The sequence below is a fragment of the Neofelis nebulosa genome, chromosome 5 (genome assembly GCF_028018385.1).
Source record: "Neofelis nebulosa isolate mNeoNeb1 chromosome 5, mNeoNeb1.pri, whole genome shotgun sequence".
In the NCBI taxonomy this organism is placed as follows: Eukaryota; Metazoa; Chordata; class Mammalia; order Carnivora; family Felidae; genus Neofelis; species Neofelis nebulosa.
Genome location: NC_080786.1, coordinates 128578367 through 128601407, shown reverse-complemented (window position 1 = coordinate 128601407; position 23041 = coordinate 128578367). Strand labels below are relative to the sequence as shown.

Genomic DNA, 23041 nt, shown 5'->3' with positions numbered 1-23041 from the left:
AGTATTCTAATGGCTAATTGCAGGAAAGTGCATACTTTGAGTTATTGTATCATTTGCAAGTAGCTTTAAAATTTAGACCCTTCTTTTTTAGGTGGTTTATTTCAGTAATATATTTGGATTCCACAAGAGAATTAGCTTGTTCTCAAATTGTTTCATATGCATGAAAATGTCGAGCCTTATATAGTAATACAAGTTTTATAGGAGGGCAATAGCATTTTGAAATTATATTCCTGACATGCTTGCAAACATCAGTTCTTTTAGAAAGGGCTTAATAACATGGTAATGTTTATGTAAAGTGGGCTTATAGTGTCACACTCAAATCTAATAAAGTGGACATACATCATGTTGCAATAAAGAGAAGAGCTTCTAATTAAAGTAGGACATCATTCGTAGGATTAAAGTCATTTAGCGTAATTGAAAAGTGTTAATACCCTATTTTATCCTCTTCCATTGGTATTACTTCAAGGGTAAAAACATTTTAAGGTGAAAATGTGTCTTAGGCCTTTAATTGAATGTTATTACCTCCTGATTGTAACGTATTGAAACTGTTTAATTACAAACCTGGAAAATTAATTACTATGTCGAGAAACAGATCCCAGAGGGTTATAATGTGCTTTTTTGTAAGTAAATACAACATAAAAATTGATATGTTCTTATTTATACTCCAACCTGGAAACATATCTCAATATGATTTGTTATACCCAAATGTTTTACCTAATTGAACAACAGTAAAGCAACATGGGTCATCCAAGTTAACATTACTGTTCTCATATAGGGACTTTCAAAGTTTTATGATTAAGCTGCTTGTGTTTAATGTGAGATGTATAATAAAATAATTTTTTATAAAAAGTCCATATTATGAAATTCTTTAAGGGCACATGCACACTTCAGAAGCATTATGCATCTCCTTTTTATTTTCAATGATTTGCTTAATCTTGCATATATGGTATTGTTTAAACCTACCTCCTTTCAAAGCTGTTACTTGGGCACTCAGGTGGCTCAGTCAGTTAAGCGTCCGACTCTTGATTTTGGCTTAGGTCATGATCTCACATTTGGGGGGATCGAGCCCCACATCATGCCCTGTGCTAAGAGTGCAGAGCCTGCTTGGGATTCTCTTTCTCCCTTTCTCTTTACCCCACCCCCTCTCTCAAAATAAATAAACATTAAAAAAAAACCTGTTACAATCTGCAGAAATCTTATAGCAGAGGAAGATTTGGCTGTCTCTCTCTGTCAGTCTCGGCCACACCCTTTTGAATACCTTTATGAGAAATTCAGATAATTACATCAAGTATTCAAAATGATAAGTGGAAATTGATTTTGCATTCCTTAGTAATATGCAGTTCATAATTCACATGCATAGTTAAGTTACATTCCACATTATCACAATGTCTGATGAGAGTCATTATTATGCCCATTTTACAGATGAGTAAATCATGTTTCAAAGATATTGAGTAACTAGCAGTAAGTCAGGGAGAGAGTAAATGGTTAAGATAAAGATCCAGGTATTTTAAAGGATTATTCCTTCAGAATAGAGCATGTTGACTTCTTAGAGCACATTATTTTTGCATGATTTGGAAAAAGTTCCCAGTGAAACACTATGTGGCATTTAGTCATTTCAACACCATATTTTTATAATAACCTTATTTTCTTTTCCCAACAATATTCCAGTAATCATAATAGCCATTTTTAATGTAATTGTCCTTCTGAATGGGAAAAGATATTGATGAGATTGTGTTTCTTCCACAGAACTTGCTTTTCCCAAACCAACCCCAGCAACCCAACAGTAGATGCTCTGTTTCGCCAACTGGAGACCTCACAATAACCAACATTCAACGATCAGACGCGGGTTATTATATCTGCCAGGCCCTAACTGTGGCTGGAAGCATTTTAGCAAAAGCTCAACTGGAAGTTACTGATGGTGCGATATTGTTGTTTGATTTGTCTTAGGAAAATAGTACTTTTTATTTCAAGATCCATTTTAACCAAGTGAAATTTTTGGGTTGCTAACTATGTAAATGAATGCTTATCTTCTAAGTTTAACTCTAGGTAAAATAACATTTTTAACAGTTTCTAGTTCTCCTTGATTTAATACCATTTGCTTTCCCAAAGAAGAATATCAAAGATTATCTCTTTTATTCTTAAAAATAGAATGATGCCTTATTTTAAATAAATGACATCATAATTCGTGTGTATAATGTCATCTGTATATGTTTTTAGTCTTATGCTGACATGATTGCTTCTGATGGATATTAATAATTTTATTTCATGAAAGAGGAAGAGATATCATGTTTAATATTATCAATGGAAACAGACGAATTTTCAGTTAGCTAATCACATTATGATATCCTATGACTTTTTAATTATTCATTCACTAAGGTAAATTAATTAAATACCTTCCAAACTACTGATGGATCCTAAAATTGTTATTTTTTATTTGTACATATGTACTATAAATCTTAAACGGCTACATTTATAGTGATAGTTGAAAAAAATATAGCGATTTTCATAATCTGTTTTTTCTCCCCTGATTGCTTATTTGTCACAATTGATAGGTAGGCAGGTTTAGATACTTCCTGACCCTGAGTATGAATTTAATCCCTGTTCTGTGATGACTAAAACAAAAATTCTCTCTTATTCTCCTATATTCTGAGGTTTATGAGGTTTTTATTTTCCCTTGATGCTGACTTCTGAGATTCAAGAATTTTGGTTTGTGACCTCTTTGATTTTCTTCCTTCTCTGCTCATGAAATTTGATTCACTTTTATAAATCAAACTTACATGTATATTATGTGGTAATTTGAAATTAATAGAAAGGAAATATTTTTTTTAATATCTGTCCATGATATTGCCTGATTCAGCACCTGTTAGGAATAGGAATGAATGGAACAGACAAACATTGGCTGAGGGAACATTCAGTCATTAATAGCTGTACCTGCTGATGTTGCAGAGACCTGTCATGAAACTGAAAGAAGTCAGGTTCAAGAGTAACAATGCTAAGAAATTTTTCCTTTATATGGGCAAGAGTTTTGATCCTTAATACCTATGTATTTTTTAAAAGAAATAAAAGATAATTATTCATCCTTTTAAAGTCCATATATTTTCTACCATTAACAAAAATATCCAGGTACATATACTGGGAAAACAAGATATTCTGGCCATAGCCTAAGTTGTTTTATATATATATATGATATATATATCATATATACTTTATATGTATTATATATCATATAATATGATATATATAAAAGATATTCCAAACATAATCCTGAAGACCTCCACTTTAATCTAGCTGCTTATATTATTTTACAAAGGACAGACTCTAAAACATTTCTAAATAAAGAAATTGTTATATAAAAGACAAACCATATTTTAGAAAGCAAAATTGATGAATTAGAAGAGCCGATTGATAGGACAGATATTCCGAATCATGTCCGATGCAATGAAAAGGAAGACTTTTATTTTCCTGGTGTTGGTTGATGACGTAATCTCATGGAACAGTAGTTATTCTAGCTTTGTTTCTGAGGTTCAAAGTAAAAGAGTGATAAATAAGTTTAAACCTGATGACTGAAATGATTGTGAACATTTTGTTACAACTGGCATGAATATTAATTCCTACATTGATTTTTACTTAAGTAAGCAATCACAAAGTAAAGATCCTTTTGCAAAAACATTGAATGAAGGTTATAGAGTTATTGATTTTGACAGTAAAAAACTCTAACTTCAAGACATAAACACATACACACACACAGACACTATTATTATAAATAATTGTTTCTTAATATTAACTTGCCACATTGGCTGATGGCTTTGCTTCTATTCATAGTTTTGAATTTTTCAGATTGGTTAACAATTTATTGGTACATGAGCTATCATTTTCATTTGGAACATTTTTTGGAGGGTGTGACCCAGGGCAATTTAGAGCCAATTGAAATTCCAGTGTAGAATAAAAACGTATGTTGTGTTCAGAGAAACAAGCAAAACATCCATAGAGATGTTTCTGTTGCTACATTTTTGCACTTAAACTCCTTTCTGGGAAGTATTTTTAACTCAAGTGTTCATATAAGATGAGATTGCTAATGGTGATGAAATGTTCTGTTGAGTGATAATTTTACTGATTATAGATTGAATGAAGATGCTTCAATATACTTGAATTTCAAAATATCCTTTTAGAAGACCTTCTCATTAATTCATTGGCACTGTTCATTTCTTCTTTTCTTTTGCTCTGTATCTCAGAGAATGAGAAAATTGTAATGAGAATTCTGAGTAGAGTCAATAGAATCTAAAGGGACTGGAAAGAAGAAATGTATTTATATATTATATTGACAATAAATGTCACACCATGATCTTATATGAATGGTTTATTGAGGATTTATAATGCATAGTTAGAGAAAACCGTGGAGTTGTTCACAGATCACTGGAAACCCTAAATGTTCATTTAACCTTTGACCTCAGTGTCATGGAAACCTGTGGTCATCTCTCACGCATAACATCTTTGAAACTGAAAATTCCTTCTGGCCAGGAGATTTTCAATTACTTTATTGATCAAATTCATTAAAAAGACTTTGAGCTACTCATTTGAGCAATAAAAAAGAAAGAAACTAATTAGATGTCCTTGGCTGTATCTAATGATTTCAGGGATATAAAAATAAAAACAGGTCATAAGAAATTACCTGAATTCTGTAGAGATATTTAAATTGAAACAAAGGAGTAGGAATATTTAAAATTGAATAAATAGATTCTACCCTGGTAATGCAGACCCATTTTTCTCATTAAATTTAGAAATCATTTATAATATTTTGTGAATTGGCCTTCTATTTATGACCCATAAAGAAAGTAATTTCCATGAATATTCAGTTTGAATATCAGTTTGTGCAGTTACTGCTAGATGAGTCAGTATTGGTGTATATCGTGTTTTCACACTATCTGAAGATTATTTTATTTATTTTTAAAATGAAAAATTTGATCAAGAAAATCAGGAAATAACTGGTTCTAATTTTTCTTTACAAATAATATACAAACAAAATTTTATTGTTTTCTTAGGTTTTTATAAGGTTGTTACATATATATATTTATGTATATATATGTGTACATTTACAAATATATATTTATTTACATACACATACACACACACACACACACACACACACAGACCTAAGCACACATTGTAATATATATTTTGAGGTAGTAGTGTTAGTGTGATTGAAAATCCACTGTATCTTGACATGCAGTGGATCTATTTCATAACTTCTATTTTAAATTAAAATTTGTTGGCTTTCTCGTGGTAGGCTATAAAAGTGCTGGTTAATTTAATGTTTTTCCCCCCAAACCATGAATTCTAATAGTAAATATGATGCATATGGATTGGGAAATAGCTAATCATATAAACTATTGTTCATGAAAGCTGTGGACTAAGAATATTAGAGTATTAATGACCAAAATGATATTTTGATTATGTATATTTAACACAAGATTACTTTCTTCAAAGCCACTTTCTCCTCATAGTTGCTTAGCAATCATTAAATCATTAAAATCCACCATTCTTTTTTTTTCCTTTCTGTGGAAGTTTGTGTTTATATATGATATAAAGATTTTTGGTAATTATATCATAAATGTAATAGAAACATACATAAATATTTTGGGTAGCTAACCAAACTCTATGCTGAATACAGAACTTTCTCTTAAGAAAGCCTCACTTGGACATGGATGGACATGTCAGCTTTATTATGTAGTGTTCTAATGAGTTCTGGATGAAAGTTTGCATCCAATTGTCTCCCTATTTGTATCACCCATTTAAATCATACTATACATTCTGATATACTTCCTAAATCATTATGAAATACTTCCAAAGGCACTGCAAATACTGCTACAAAATATTTTTTAAAAAACACTGAACTAGAAGTTTATGATATTGTATAAATTTTACCCAGATGAACATAGAAATTGATATATAGGTAAACACTTATTTGAAATGAAAACGCTATTTTTTCATACCGTAAATATAGTACAAACAGATTTCTTTGCTTAATTCTAAGGAATAGTAAAATCATGTCATCCGAATTGGATTACTGTACTCTAACTCCCAGTGTCATAGTCTTGGAAATAAAGTGTTATACCTAGTAACTTAACATCAACCAAAATATCATAATCTATGTGAATACAGCAAGATGCTTTGAAGGGAGATATTATGTATTATGCATATATTTATAATAAAAGCAAAAGTAAAAATTGTTTATACCCATATGACACTCCACAGACTTTCTTAAATATGCCTGTAAGAGACAAAATGGACATTTTATGAATAACTGCCATGAGCTCTCTATATTTTAATTTTAATTTCAATATGATTAAGACTTTCAACAATACTAAAATGTCGGAATTTATTTCGTTGTCATCTACTGTAGGTAATTCAGAGTTAGTTACAAATAATAGTATGTCCTCAGTAAATATAATGTATGTATAGTATATATAGACGATAAATACATAATGGATAAAGAATATGCTGAATAAATTATAATATTTGTGTAATTCACATCTAATCGTATAACTTCTTAAAAGTTAAAATATCCTGAAAATATTCGTATCCTTTAGTTTTGACAGATAGACCTCCACCCATAATTCTACAAGGCCCGGCCAACCAAACACTAGCAGTAGATGGCACAGCGTTGCTGAAATGTAAAGCAACTGGTGACCCTCTTCCTGTAATTAGCTGGTTAAAGGAGGGATTTACTTTTCTGGGTAGAGATCCAAGAGCAACTATACAAGAACAAGGAACATTGCAGATTAAGAATTTACGGGTAAGTAATGTTTGACTTGTATTTGGATCTTCATTTCCGCATAAGCATCACCCTAGGGAAAAATTGCTTTGTGAACTTAAAATCTCACAGACTAGTACAGTTGCTCTACCTTTTGTGGTAGGCCATGTTATATCTTATTTTACAAATGATGAATTGAAATTAGAAGGAAAGTCCTTATGTTGGTGATAAGTTCATAACAGACCTAGAAACTTTTTATTCTTTCATCCCAGCTCACACTTATCCAAATGATAAAGCTAAAAATCTTAAACACATGAAGTTAATGATAGTAATAGGATATTTATAACTGGAAAGTGTCAAATGCTTCTGATTTACCCTCTTGAGTAAAGGAAGCTTTCAAGGAATTGTGGATAAGTTGGCTTGGCCAAACTATTATGTGGAAAAAACTAGAGGTAAGATTGAGTACATAAAAGGTGGCTTTGGCTAGTGGGTGGAAAATCTTACATTTTTGGTTAAGTTGCTCTGGAGTATAGATTTAAACCTGTGGGCAAGGACAAGTCATTGTTCTTTTAACAGAAGATGATGTGCTAGAGAATGACCATTCCTGCCAACTTAACATATTAAACGTACTTCAGAAGCAACTCAAATGCCTATTTCTGAATATCGTATTAGCTGTCTACTGCTATTTAACAATATTTGCAAACATTTAAAGGCTTAAAGGAACATAGAGTTACTCTCATAGTTTCTGTGGGGTTAGGAGTCTGGGCATGACTTAACCGGGTCTTCTACTTCCAGGTGTCACAAAGTTACAATCGGGTATCAGGGTTGTGGTCTCATCTGAAGATTGACTGGGGATAGGGTTGACTCTGAGCAACATGATTGTTGACAGCATTTAGTTTCTTATGGCTACCATACTGATTACCTCAGCTTCTTATTTGCTGTTTACTGAAGGCTGCCTTTAGTTCCTTGCAGTACTGATATTCCCATTGACTACTTGCTTCCTGAAACTCAAGAAAGTACAGAGCCTTCTAGCAAGACAGGCATCATAATATTATGTAACATAAGATGTGACATCTTATGCATCACAAATGTGACATCCTATCACCCTTGCTGTATTCTTTTGTCCAGAAGCAAGTCAACAGTTCCCACACACATTCATGGTGAGGACTTAATTATACAAGATGTGAATACCAGTTGGATGTTATCATGGGGACCACCCACCTTCTACAAGTATATTCTCTTCATTCAACAAAATGTAGACAGCCTCCCCTCCATGTGGCAATCACTACACTAAAATAGAAGAACATGCTAGAATAATCAAAAGATTGTGAATGAGAACCAGAAATAAGATATAATAGTGCATGAACAAAAATTAATTAAAAATTATTTGGTGGATGAACAATTAGTAGGATCTGGTATCTAAGTAGAACCAAGAGGGGTGCCTGAGTGGCTCAGTTGGTTAAGTGGCCAACCTTGGCTCAGGTCATGATCTCGCGGACCGTGAGTTCAAGCCCTGTGCTCGGAGCCTGGAGCTTGCTTCTGTTTCTGTGTCTCCCTCGCTCTCTGCCCCTCCCCATTCGCGCTCTGTCTCTCTCTGCCTTTCAAAAATGAATAAATGTTAAACAAACAAAAAATGTTTAAGTAGAACCAAGATAAAAAAAAGTGGGAAAAACAATGCTGAATTTTAGCATTCAGAAACTAGGAGAAGAAGATAAAATATTTTTTGTAACATGTATTTTTAAACAATTACAACATGGATTATTATCTTAAAATAAGATACATTTACAATCACTTCTTAATTTAGTATTTATCAGTGTATCACACAGACATATACAAAAAAGGAAGAACTCTTTTTGCAGTATGTACATACACAAACACACAAACTTTTGTTAATTTGTGTATTTGTTAATAACATTAATATATAGTTCTTTTTCATTTTAAGACATGAGCATTAATTATCGCTTTAACTAGAAAAATACTGTCAAATTAACTTAAAAGAAAAGTAAATTAGTACAGATTTTAGCCTTTTTATTGATAGTAAATTAATTGTTAACCTTCTTTGAACAAATGGGAGTTATTAAAAAATTAATGCCAACTCTCCTTGAGTAAACACTTTAACCTCTCTCTTTGGGCTAAAGTCAGTCTTGGGCCATGGAGGTTAATGCATTTTCACTGTACTGCTGAATTAAAGGGTGTGCTTGAATAGTCAAGATCCCCAGTAGTGTTTGAAAGAAGCAATTAAAGGTAGGTGCTTGATGATGTCAAACAAACTTCGAGCCCTGTGACAGGCTTCTGAGCAGTCTCTCTGGGATGCAAACTCCTGGAGGCTTGTCGACAGCCAACCACACGAGGAGAAAAGCAGGTGATAGAGTGTGCCAGCACATTAATTTTTTTAAAGCACTTGGTTAAAGATAAAGAGAGAAGGATAGAAGAGATATGAAGTACCTGAAAAGAAAATATTTAAAGTTAAAGGAATAAAAATGAATGTAGTGGCGATGATGGTAATGCAGGAGTGAGTTTTTAGCAATGATATTTCAGCTTCAGATATTGCTTTTGATAAACTCCAGTATGAAAATGTTGTTCTTTTTCTGTAAAATGACTGTCTTTAAAGGGAGCTAAAAATGTGCTTTACAATACTTCATTCGTATAGTCAAGAGAGGGTTTCTGTAGGTCATATTCCTTTGTGTCTCACCGTTTCTTTCTTTCTTTCTTTCTTTCTTTCTTTCTTTCTTTCTTTCTTTCTTTCTTTTTCTTTCTTCTTTCTGGTACTTAATGCAAGGGGGGAAAAATAACGTGATGAACACTGTATTCTCATAGTCCAGCTAATTGGTAACTGAATCTGTGTCTTTCGAGAAGTAGAATATTCCCATACTCATTAAAACCTACCTACCACAGCTAATGTCAGACCGTGTCTCTACACAATGACAAGGAGATGTAGTTAAGAAGCATTACCTACATACACTTATTTTAGCATTTGCACATAATAACAAGTGCTACATTTTAGTTCAACAGCTATAATAAAATGCAAATTCTTTACTCTTTCACAGACCATATTCAAATGAACATCACATTAAAATCCAACCTTGGCTCATTATATTTAGTTTGTGAGTGATGCTTCTTAAATGGAGAGATTTCTAATGACTATAATGCATGCACAGCCACATTTGAAAGAATGTCTCTTTCTACAGTGGCTATCCCCCATCATTCTGCTGTATAATAGAAGACAATTGTATGAAGATAACATGGCAAAGAATGATGTGCCGTTCGAATGATGAGCACTTTGAAACTCAAGTTACAATACATAATGACATTTAAAATCAATTAAAACAGTGGCACAGCAGTAACATCCATGCACTAATAATTTACCTGAGATTTAGTTGTGGAAGGTTGAGTCACCAATACACTTACATTTTGAACCCAGCAGGTATATTCCATGAACTCTCAGATTTCATCAACAATTAGACTCATCCTTATCACAGAATTTTAATCTTATGTCAGACGACCTGCCTCATTCAGTTTGGTGATCAAACTGATTGTATTATCAACTACTTTAAAAATCTTTTGCCACTCTTCAAATGAATAACAAAAACAGTTTAAGTGACCGATGAAATGGCAATTTTTAAGTACGCTTCAAAGAGTTATGAATGAGTTATTTGCATGGTCCCTTTCAGCTCTAAAGTGCAATGATTCCATAGACATGGTTTGTTTGGTTTTTAATGATACAACTTTATTTCATTCTCTGTCACACTACTACAACTTAAATATAAGTGAATACTAATTTATTTATGGGGAGAGATTTAGTTGCTTAGGTTTTGTGTGTGTGTGTGTGTGTGTGTGTGTGTGTGTGTGTTTTCCTTCTTCACTTTCTCCATGTCTTAAAAAAAAGAAGACCAGCCCCGTGTTATTTCAGTGCTTATTTACTCCTGAGTACATTTTCTCCATTGAAACATAATGTATTGGAGATAGAGAGGACAGCTTTGCATTTCTCATCTCTGAATATTTATAAGATTCTGAAAAGTTCTGTCCTGAGTGGCCTGCATGTAACTCTCACACAGTGAAGCCGCATTATAAATTGGAGTTATACAAAGATAAGGGCATTACCACAGAGGGTCAAAGAGAGTTTACCAGACAAATAACATTTAATTGTAGAAGTATAATAAAAAATCATTGAATTCCTTTTATGAATAAAATAATATATTATATGAGTTTATTTTAATATTTTATGTGTACCTGTGATTCATTCTAATGAATAATTGTGACAGCTAAATGACATACCACATTTTAAGAAATTAAATGTTACCTTGTTGAGATTGATGAAATACAAATTAATTGAAAGAGTTGAATTCTCTCCCTCCCTTGCACACTAGATTTCTGATACTGGTACTTATACTTGTGTGGCTACAAGTTCAAGTGGGGAGACTTCCTGGAGTGCTGTGCTGGATGTGACTGGTGAGTCCTTGGGAATTACCTTAACAGAAGAAAACTCGAGTCCATTTTAGTGATTAGCTCATTACCAAATAGTTGAAGATTCAGATTCAGATTTTAAATTCATTGAATGTAAAAACTAAGTCGTATGCCACTTTTCAATTCCTCCACAAAACATTGCATATATGCAATCTGATATAGTTAAGGGGAGAGATTTTCTTGCTTTTTGTCCTTGATAAGTGTATTTATTATCTCTCTCTGAAGAATAAGCAATTCTAGAGCTTATGTGAAAGTAAGCATTTGGTAACATGTAGGAAAAGCAAATATTCATTTATATACTTTTGATTCATGAAAATGAACTGCTCATTGTCTAGGTCAATTTCTTTAACAGACTGTTTTTCCTGTTTTTAAGTATTATGTCAGTATATGCAATCAGGAATGAAGCATTTTCTGTTTGTCCTCTATAGACTCTGGAGCAACAATCAGTAAAAATTATGATTTAAGTGACCTGCCAGGGCCACCATCCAAACCACAGGTCACTGATGTTACTAAGAACAGTGTCACCTTGTCCTGGCAACCAGGTACCCCTGGAGCCTTTCCAGCAAGTGCATATATCATTGAGGCTTTCAGGTATGGGACACTTCCTTTTCTTTTCTCCATGGGTTTTTGCTTTAGCTCCTATATCCTAAAATCTCATGTGAGCTATCCTGCTGTTTTATCTTAAGAACATGTTTAACAGTGCATTTTCAGTACTTATCTTTTATATCTGATTTTATTCAAGGATATACTCTAGTTTTTTTTGTTGTTGTTGTTATTCTTTCATATATAAGTTGATTATAGGATTAAATTATGCATTACCCATGCCTAAGCCTATGGGGATCTAGCTCATGACATAATCATATAGATCCCTTCTTTACCCTGACCATTGTAAAGATTTAAGATGAGATTTTTGTCATTAGAACTAGGCAGAAAGTAATTCAATTGGGCACAGACATTTTTAAGTTCTGCAATATTTATTGAGGCATGAAACCCTGGAAACTTGCTTCCTAATAATTAAAGCAGAACTTAAAGTCATTCCATTGTTTTTATGCTCTATATTTTAATACATTAATTGGATATGCCTTTAAAATGAAAAACTACAGCTACGGAATTGATTCCATGTACTTCTGGTTGCTAAAACAATGATATGCCCAATTGCTATTTGAAAAAAAAAATTCATCAACGTAAGGATATAGATTATAAATTAGCAAATGTTATGATACAATCACCATGAAAATTTAATAAAATATTTATACAAATGAGAAAATGAAGTTTGCATTGTTTCAATGTGCTTTGATTTGCCTTTATAAAGATAGTGATAGCCACTGTCATTTTCAAGCATTAGGACAAATCATTACTTTCATTTTAGGCTTCCCTAATCTATTCAAGGTAATGATCAATAAATATGTCATGTCCAACTTTCAAAATACTATTTTTCTATAATTTTCATGCTTTAATATATAAGAACTGCTGAAAAGTAAATGGTCGGCCCTGAAAAATCACAATTTTCTTCTCGTTATGAACAAAAACAGCATTTGTCTCTAGACAAAGTTTTCTAAATGGGCATCCCATCTGTAAGTGGCTGCTAAGGGGTTTCCACACATATTTTCAGAGGTATTTCACCATTTGAAGATGAGAAATCACAGTACTATGTAATGTACAATTTTATTAAAAATGTGACCAAGGGAAAATATTCCTTACGTGCTTCCTTTCTTCTTTTACAGATATGTAGTTTTAGAAGGCTCTATTATAATATTGCATGTGGAATTGATGCAAAAGAAAACACACCTTGTAACAGGAAAATGTATTGGCATAATTTACTCTGTAGTCCATTTATTCTTTCTACAGGTTAATTCTTTTCAAGGTATATATATATATACATTTACGAGGACCATATTTATTGTATAAACTTGATGTTGTGATCTTGGCCTCTGTTCCTTTTACAGGTATTCATTTAGTGGGCTGCTGTGCATTAGCAAAGTGCTGTCACATCTCCTGGGCTGAGTTTAATTTTGTTGTGCATGGCACTTCCGTTAGGTGGGCTCGGCTTTGTTGTTGAATAAACAGAAATCATCCAAATGTTTCATTTATTGGGCTTAACACTTCAAGTGTTGTGCGTGTGTGTGTTTAATTTTCAGCCATTAACTTTTGTCATTGATGCCCAACTCCATTTCCGATACCTTTAAGACAGTTCTTTAAATGAAAGTCCTGTTCATGTTTCAGCCAATCCGTGAGCAATAGCTGGCAGACAGTGGCAAACCATGTGAAGACCACCCTCTTTACAGTGAGAGGCCTGCGGCCCAACACGATCTATTTATTCATGGTCAGAGCAATCAACCCCCAAGGTCTGAGCGACCCAAGCCCGATGTCAGATCCTGTGCGCACACAAGGTAATTTCAATAGCTGTAAACATGACTGGTTCTGGAAGGAGGCATTAAGCAGATCTTTGAGAACAAAGGGATTGTGTGAGGAAAGATACATGTGTCTGATCACTTATTACAATGATTCATTAGACCTGATCCAGGGAAAGGAACTTGCTGTTCACCTTGGTGAGTGTGTCCTCTTCTGGGAATTGTCAGGGTCTGTTTAGTAAAAGATAAACAAAATAATTGGGTCCATATACATAGTAAGAGTAAATCACCTAAGTTAGGGCTTTACCATATTTCAAAGGGAGGAAACATGTGCCGCTTTTGAAACTAATTTTGCAATAGCAGAAACTGATCTTTAATAGATACAATGCCCAGATAGGGATATCGTCATTACTCGTAGTGTTCAAGAATTCTGTTTTTAGTGCAGAGAGTCTCCAGGTGTAGTTCCTACAGAAGCAGTATCTGCATCACGTAGGACCATGTTAGAAAGGCAGACTCTTGATCCGCAGTTCAGAAGCTCTGGGGTGCAGCCCTGCAGTCTGTGGTAAGGTGCTCTCCAGGTGATGTTTGGTCAAGTTTGACAAGCATCCCTCTAGTGTCTTTTATCAGATGGTTAAAGGAGCAATTTGTTTCAGAAAGGAGTAAATCAAGTTTTCTTTGTGAGGTATGTGATTCTTTTGGCTAATAAAAAAAATATTTAAAGAACAAAACAAACAAGCAAAGGAAAGAAAAAAGAGAGAGGGAGGCCAACCAAGAAACAGACTCAACTATAGAGAATAACTTGATGGTTACCGAAGGGAAGCTAGGAGGGGGGATGGGTAAAAGAGCTGATGGGGATATAGGAATGCACCTGCTGTGATGAGCACCAGGTGTTGTATAGGAAGTGTTGAATCACTATACTGTACACCAGAAACTAATATACATTGTATGTTAACTAATTGGAATTTAAATAAAAACTCAAAAAAAAACCACCCAGCATATTATAATCTCAAAACTGAAGTTTTTCTTCTAATCTTTATTAGCCTGTCTCTTCAAATTAAGATGTCATGAAGTCTAGGGGTTAATACAGGATGTTGCATTACAATTTCCCTTCCTACTAGTAGTAGATGGAAATAATAAAGCAGACACTATGGCTTTATTATTTGTTACAACCTGCTTCCCACAGGGTTCTTGAGAAAGGGTTAATTATTTCTTATTTGTAAAAGGCTTTGAACAGGATATAATTCAAAGTAGTATTTTTATGCAATGAAAAGCACCATACAGCCATAAAAATATTATTATAATTACAATGTAGTTCAGTGATAGTAACTAGCGTGCTATTATAACAGAGAAGGGCGCCAAGGAATCAAGTGAAATAAAGTCACCACGTGATTTTGTAACGTTGCTGACATGATGACAGTCAAGGGAGGAGGGAATGCCACTTTGCTATTGTTCTCTAAGCAGTAATGTGATTAATTTTCCATGATGATAAAGGGCCTGTAGGTAAAGAACCTGTCTCTAGAGAAAGAAAAAGTACAACAAGGAATTTGAAGATCTGAAACTGGTTATATTTTACCTTCCTTAGATCCAGTCTCCTTTAGTGTGTCTGGATTTAATGAGTAAATTAAATTATTGAACTTGACGACATATATGGTTTTCACTCAAGAAATTACAGTAACAAGGTCATTTTTACTAGTGTAGAGAGAAAGAGTCAGTTTTTGTGTGCAGTTGCAGTGAAAGGTGGAAGATAACAGGATGGGGGAGACTCTTGCTGTGATTATATCCGGCAGACCTTCTTGATCATTCCATAACTGCCAGACACTAAATCTTGACTCATAAAATAACTTCTTGGTGAAAAGGTCAAAAAAGATTAATGAAAAGTTGTTTGTGATCTGGCTTGTTCCAGTTGAGAGACTACATAGAGCAAAAGACTTATGTTCTCTTAACAGATACTTAATAGGAAAACTCATGTTTTGTGTCTGAATGGCAGGATCATTTTTTGACATCATACTTTTAACAGCTTTGCATTCAGCAAAGCACTTCTTTTCAAAGAATACTTTGCTGTGTGAGCTCTTATTTTTAAAATATTAAAGATATTAACATCATTTTTAAAGATATTAAAGATATTTTTAAATATACTTTAAGATACTAAGTACCATAGAACTTAGAAATCTTTTATTTTAGAAAGGCAGCAAATACTTGTCCTGTCAATATCACAGGAGACCATAGATGTGACAGCAAAGGTCAATATTCTTCATATAATATTATTAATATGTTTTTTTTTCTCCTAAATGAAGTAAAACTAGTTATGCTATTTATGTTAAGGATGAAAAACACTGGAACTGGGGAGAAAATCACCAAAGTGTAGTTCCCAAATATTAATGTCCTGGTTTTTTCACTCATTTTTTTTTATTATTTACATTTACATTTTCCAGATAATAGCAGCAAATATATATCCTGAGTCATGAGATAAGTTTGTGCTTTACTCAGATTGGTACAGAGGGTTGGAAAACAGCAGAAGAGTTCTAAGATATTTTAATCCTGTTTTAATTATAATCAAGTTTGTAAATTATTGATATAAATTCCAAATACTAATAAAGGCAACACTTTAATTATATACCAAATGCTAATGCCAAATTAATGCATTCTTCCAAGTCATGCTAAGATCCTTGAGAATTTTATTTTCTTTTTTGAATTTTGTTGAGTATAGTTGACACACAAAGTTACATTAGTTTCAGGTGTACGACATAGTGAGCATCATCTCTGTATTATGCTATGCTCACCACGAGAGTAGCTACCCATCTGTCACCATACAGCACTATCATAACATCATTGACTATGTTCCCTATTCTGTGGCTTAAAAATATATATTAATTTATTTTTAAATTTGAACATAATTAGCATTCAGTGTTATATTAGTTTTACGTCTACAATATTATGATTCAATAATTCTATACATTACTCATCGCTCATCAAAATATGTGTACTCATTCCCCTTCACCTATTTCATCCATATTCCCCTCCCATCTGGCAACCGCCAATTTGTTTTCTGGTGGTTATGTGCCCTATGCTATAGCTTTTATTCCATGACTTATTCGTTTAATAACTAAAGCCTATACCTCCCACTCCCCGTCACCCATTTTGCCCATAACCCTCACCCTCTTCACTATTGATGTCCCAATTTAAGTTAGTGTACCCAATTTAAGTTATGACTGAAATATGCACTTAAAAATATTTTTGCAAGAGTGTTGTATTGTGGCCTGAGAAAATAGGAGAAAACAGGATTAAAAATGAATTATTTCAAATTAGACTCCTTCCTTGAAAGAGAGTTGGAGAAAAAAAAAATTAAAAAAAAAGAAAATAGTTGGAGAAAAAAGAATTCAACTTAATATTGCTGTGCACCAGTTAAAGCAGTTGATTTGAGTATGTGTGAAATTTAGTCTGTGATATCAATTCAATGAATTGAATGTCTGTAATTTATCTTAGTTTTTTTTCTTAATGGTACATAGGATATAAACCATTGTATGGAACAATAGAGTAGTATTATATGAATGATGGATACAGGGCCAAACAATATATGGCTGAGAGTATATCATTCTAAATATTGCAATGATTTTTCCCTCTCCTCTCTCTTATCACTTCCAAAAAGCAGCTGAATTCCTTTTTTATTTGTCAGATATTGAAGTCCTGCTCAAAGTTTATTACTCTAGAACAGTTTATCAGTATTCTACTGTTTTCAGTCAAAATATTTTTGTGAATTTGGAGGGTGAGGGGCATTTTCCCTTCTTTCACTCACTTTGTTAACCATTGATGACATAATTCACTTCTCAGGTTCCCCTGATTATGTTATTTCCATGCTTCCAGTCTGGAATAGGTCAAGGAGTAAGAACACACAGTCTTCCAACTGGGACAACGGATTAAACAAATTCCTAAACAGCAGTTTCAGATATTGCTCCCTTAACTACTCAGGAAAGTCCTTCCATATGCCAGCATCTATAGAAAACTCATGTTCCTAAAGAAGTCTTATGGCATATACTTTATTTCTTAATAAGCAAATAATAGATCTTCCACAACAATGTATTTAAAGGGAGTAAGAGATTATGAACACTTTTATTAATATTGTTTTAGGAAAGATAAATATCATCTCTCAAATTATGTCCTAACCCCTGGGTGGTATGTATATAAATGTGCTCTAATGTTGTTGTTGTGTTGTTTGTCAATAAAGGTTTCAATTTTTTTCCTCTGCAATTATTTCTAATGACCTATAATATTGTCTTATACAATACACATTGGAATTTTACGATGAATTTTTAACTATTGGGAATGGTTATCTCTGTAGATATCAGCCCACCAGCACAAGGAGTGGACCATAGACAAGTACAGAAAGAACTGGGAGATGTCATTGTCCGTCTCCATACTCCAGTTGTGTTGACTCCCACCACTGTTCAAGTCACGTGGACGGTAAGTTTCAAAGGCAGTATTAATGTCACTTTCTTTTATTCCTTTGAGAAAACAAATCAAACAAGGAAAATGAGAATCAACACACAAATAGTAACAGAAGCCCTCATCATTTAAATCAAGGTGGAATCAATGGCAAAAAAGAAAAATATCCAATAGAATGGAAGAGTAAGATAGTTTGCAATAGAACTATGATGTGTTTCATCTTATTTTTTAAAAGCTTTACTGAGATATAATTAACCTATCAGAGTTAGGGTGTACAGCTCTGTTTTCACTCTATTTATGGAATTGTGCAATCATCCTCAAAATCTGACTTTAGGACATTTCATCATCCGAAAATAGAAAGAACTCTGTGTTCATTGGGAGTGCCTCCTCCATTCCCCCTGCTTTAGCCCTTTGCAAGCACTGATCTACTCTCTGCCTCTGTAGATGTGCCTGTTCCTCTCATATGAATGAAATCAGGCAATGTGTAGTCTTTTGTGTCCTGCTCCTTTCACTCAGTGTCAGGTTTTCCAGGTTCAAACATGTTGTAATATATGTATCAGTACTTTGTTCCTTTTTATTACTGGATAGCATTCCATCACACAGATATATCACATACTCTGTTTATTCATAGCCTGATGCACCTTTCAGTTGTTTCCATTTGGGGCTACTATGAAGGAGGGGGCCATAAACATTTGAGTACATGTTGACATATGTTTTCATTTCTCTCGTGTGTTTTAATTTCTCTTGGTATCTACCTAGGAATTGCTGAGTAAAATGATAACTCTGTAACATTTGGATCAACTGCCAAAATGTTTTCACAAGTGGTTATACCATTTTGTTTTCACCAGCAATGCTTGAAAGTTCGTTTCTTCCACAACCTCACCAATTTCTCTCACAACTTCCTCAACACTTGTTATCTTCTATTTCATTATAACCATTCTAGTAGGTGTAAGTGGGATATCTTTGTGGTTTTGACTTGCATTTCTTTAATAAATAATGATGTTTTCCATCTTTTCATGTGCTTGAACATTTATATATCTTCTTTACAGTAATGTCTGTTCAAATTCCTTGCTCATTTTTAAGTTGGGCTGTTTGTCCTTATTTTAGACTTGTGCTTGTTATATATTGGATACAAACCACTTATCAGATATATTATTTGTAAATGTTTTTTGTCAATAAATATTTTTTTCTGTGGGTTGGTTTTGACTTTCTTAGTCGTGTCATTTGAAGCACAAAAATTTTTAATTTGACCGAGTTTCTTTCTGAATTTAAATAAATCATCTGTACATTCTTTTAGCCGAATCTCAAGTAGCAGCACCAAAACATGAATATTATTTTAATAATTGGACATATATAGTAAGAAAGTAATGGATTTTAAGAAGCAAGTTGATATGTTAGTATAAGTTAGGAATATTCAATTCCATCATTGTTAAATGTCAACCTACCCACTGTTATATAAAATGCAAAATGTTTTGATCACTTGGTAGCCACTAGAGTAAAAACAACAAATAGCGTAAAAATAGCCACATTAGTCATATTAGAGAATACTAACATTTGGGTATATGTGTTTGTATCTACGTATGTGTCTGTGTTTTGAGAAGAGCCAGATAATGTTCTTCCCTGTGCATAACATAGTTAGTGCCAACGTCTTATTTATATCTAAGATTTCTCTATTATAACCTCTAAAAATCCATAATATATCAGGATGTTAGAAGACCACAACTTCTTTAAGCCCTCTATATCTGTGATAGATCTTGTGTATTGTATAAGTAATGGACATTTGAGGTACAGATACTTACAAAATTTTTACTTTAATTTTAATATTAACTGGGAGACTATAATTTTGTCACTATTATTGCTCTTTTGTGGTAGTAAAAGAATGACTAAGTAAGAAGAAATTGGATTTTCACCATCCTCTTTTAAAGTCCATGTTTCTTTAGGGAAATAACCATTTATCAACTCCATCAAAAAGGGAGCTGAGAAAGGAAAACTGGCTATTTTTCATCAGTTCTTAATTATATTTGAAATATAAAATAACATTAAAGAGAATTATTCCAGTGTCCCCTCAGTAATAAATCCATTGAACAAATCCAACTCAACAAACATTTTTTGTGGGCCAATTTTATACTAGATCTGGTGGAGAACTATCAAAAAAACACAAATCTACTTGAGAAAAACATGGAAATGCTTAATGACAATAGACAGGGATAAGAGCCATAACAGGCATATATGTACCCTACAGAGAGGTTTCAATCAAAGAAGAAGTGATTAACTCTATCTTCAGGCACCAGAAAAAGCATCGCCACTTATTTTCAACTATATGGGGAAATATGAAGGCATTATCATATTAGAACAGGAAAACCCAAAATAACATTTAAGGCTGGTTAGTGTACTTCTACAACTTTATAAAAGCAAGCCAATGTATCTGGGTTGGACAATATTCCCAATATCCCACACCTGTAAAATTAGGATTAGAATTTATTTACTTTAAATATACTTTTGTGTATGTGTTTTTTTTTTACTTTAAAGATAAACTGTAGACAAATATATATTCAGAAGGCCTACCTTTTAATGGTGGAATTGATTTGGCATTAGGTCCTAGATGGGGACATTTTGTTACTTCTTAAGCCAGATCACATGATCAAAATTTTGGCCTATGAGTACAAAAGTGGATAACACTTCAACGACAATAAAACTAAGTATATAATAATTATTTAAGACTACATTGTTTCTGATTCCATTTTTAACATTATTTTGCATAGACTTATCCTGTTTTCTGTGTATAATGATTTCTGTTCTTCTACTCCCATGGAAGGAACGTAATGACCTCATCATTTTTCCAGTGGCACAGGAGGGGTAGTATCTGACATGCCTCTTCCATCTCTCTGTAACTTTGGCCAAATATAAAACTAAAATGCCAAGCAAATAGTTGTATTTTTAAAGCAGATTTTTCTTCAATCTCAATTGAAAAAGTCTCAGCTCTGTGGGGAGTTTTGAAAGGACTTCTTTTAAGCTGCTTCTAAATGTGGAAATTATTTGAGTAAGAATCAAAGTCATTATGTTTATGAAGTTAATCACTTTAAAAGTCACTGAGTTTAAAAGAATAAATCAAATTAGATGAAAATTGCAGGTCTGTAGTCTGGGAGTTCTTCCAGGAGAGGAACCTTGTCATATTCATCTCTGTGTCCCACGAAGCTTGTCATTATTAGTTTGCATATCTTTCTCTCTCATGAGTTTGGCTTCTGTGAGTCTGGAGTCCATGTTTTTCATTTTTGTGTTTTCATGGCAGAGCATCTATTACAGAACGCCCTTTCAATTACTGTCTGTTGAATGATCAGATCAGTTGTTTTAATACATTTTTATTTTTGTTTTAAAAAAGAAAGTGTTCAGTTATATCACAGGGTATTGTTCCTCACGAATCAGTAGTTACACATGAGGTAAGTGTGTATCTGAGAGGTAACTTTAGTGAACTAAAGTCAGACTGGGGGAGGGGTCAGTTGCTAAAGAAATTATAGCCAAATGTTTTACTTCCATGTCATATTTTCAACTGCTAAATGTATATGTTCTTTAAATTATTACACTGTGTGGATCCTGGGAAACTTAACAGAAGACCATGGGGAGGGGAAGGGGAAAAAAATTAGAGAGGGAGAGAGCCAAACCATAAGAGACTCTTAAAAACTGCGAATGAACTGAGGGTTGATGGGGGGTGGGTGATGGGCATTGAGGAAGGCACCTGTTGGGATGAGCACTGGGTGTTGTATGGAAACCAATTTGACAATAAATTTCATGTTAAAAAATAAATAAATAAAAATAAATAAATAAATAAATTATTACACTGTTAGTATCTGAATTACAGATGTGATATTAGAGAAGAGAAATATATCCCCCAACCCATGTATTTAGATTTGGAGGCCAGCTGACGTGGTTTACCAAGGCTAATCTTGAAGTAATAGTAGTTAGTAATGCGTGCTTTCTAAAGATGACTGCTCTTATAATGAGGGTAGGCAAAAATCGTAAGAAAATGAATGTTTCACAAAGAAAATAGCAATAAATCTCTTATTTAATAAACAGTTATTCGTGTGTGTGTGTGTGTGTGTCTGTCTGTCTGTCTTGTTTTTGTTCAAAGACAAAAAGAACCACAGATCCTTTGCCCTTTAAACATCACAGCTACTGAAATTGAAAGTGTGCATTGGCAAACTAGAGTTTCAGATCTCAGCTTAATCCAGATCAGCCACTTAGCAGACTTAGCTCACGAAAGAAAATTCACTTTGAATTTTCAATTGAGATGGATTTTTTTTTAAATTGAAAAGATGGGGGTAAGCATCTCACTTAAACATTTATGGGCATGCTGATTTGAGGGTCACATGGACCTTTATTTTGTCTTTACCATATCCCTAACTTAACAAGGGTGCTCTGTCATTGTGCATCCCTACAACTTACAAAATTCTTTAACTTATAATAGCCATTTAATTGTATCTGGACCCATGTAATATGAATATTATTTGAGCAAATTAAGAAAACTGAGGCTCAACTGGGTGTTGTATGTAAATGATGAATCACGGGAATCTACTCCCAAAGCCAAGAGCACACTATATGCACTGTATGTTAGCTACCTTGACAATAAGTTATATAAAAAAATAAATAAATAAAACAATAATCATCTCTAAAAAAAAAAAAAAGAAAATTGAGGCTTAGAAAATTTAAAAGGCTGAACTGTAGCTCATTTGGGACCTTATGATTGGAAGATGGAAACTTGCTTCATCCTTTGACTTTTTCCTGAAGACAACGCTTTTTTATTCCTATTTCAGAAAATACAAATTTTTAAAATTCTGTAAACCCATGGTTTTGTGGCCGGACTCTGATTATCATCAACTCTAAAGAAAATCCTCCTTCTTATAAACATAATTTTAATAAAATCAGTGACAAGCATACGGTTTAACTTGAAAATGACCACCTGTCAAAATGTGCTCTAAAAGTCAGTGGTACAGAACACATATCCAATACAAATCCCACCTAGTTTTTTAAAGGTAATGTT

At 33.3% G+C, this 23041-nt stretch overlaps 1 protein-coding gene across 18 annotated transcripts in view; it reads left to right on the top strand.

The window, feature by feature from the left end:
- Positions 1-23041, top strand: part of ROBO2 (roundabout guidance receptor 2) — a 609497-nt gene that overhangs the window by 500484 nt on the left and 85972 nt on the right. For all 18 annotated transcript variants that reach the window (XM_058731736.1, XM_058731730.1, XM_058731733.1 and 15 more), the window contains 6 exons: positions 1747-1918; positions 6588-6793; positions 11119-11200; positions 11644-11806; positions 13439-13605; positions 17903-18024. In XM_058731736.1, coding sequence (XP_058587719.1) covers positions 1747-1918; positions 6588-6793; positions 11119-11200; positions 11644-11806; positions 13439-13605; positions 17903-18024 — 912 coding nt within the window. The remainder of the gene's footprint in view (positions 1-1746; positions 1919-6587; positions 6794-11118; positions 11201-11643; positions 11807-13438; positions 13606-17902; positions 18025-23041) is intronic.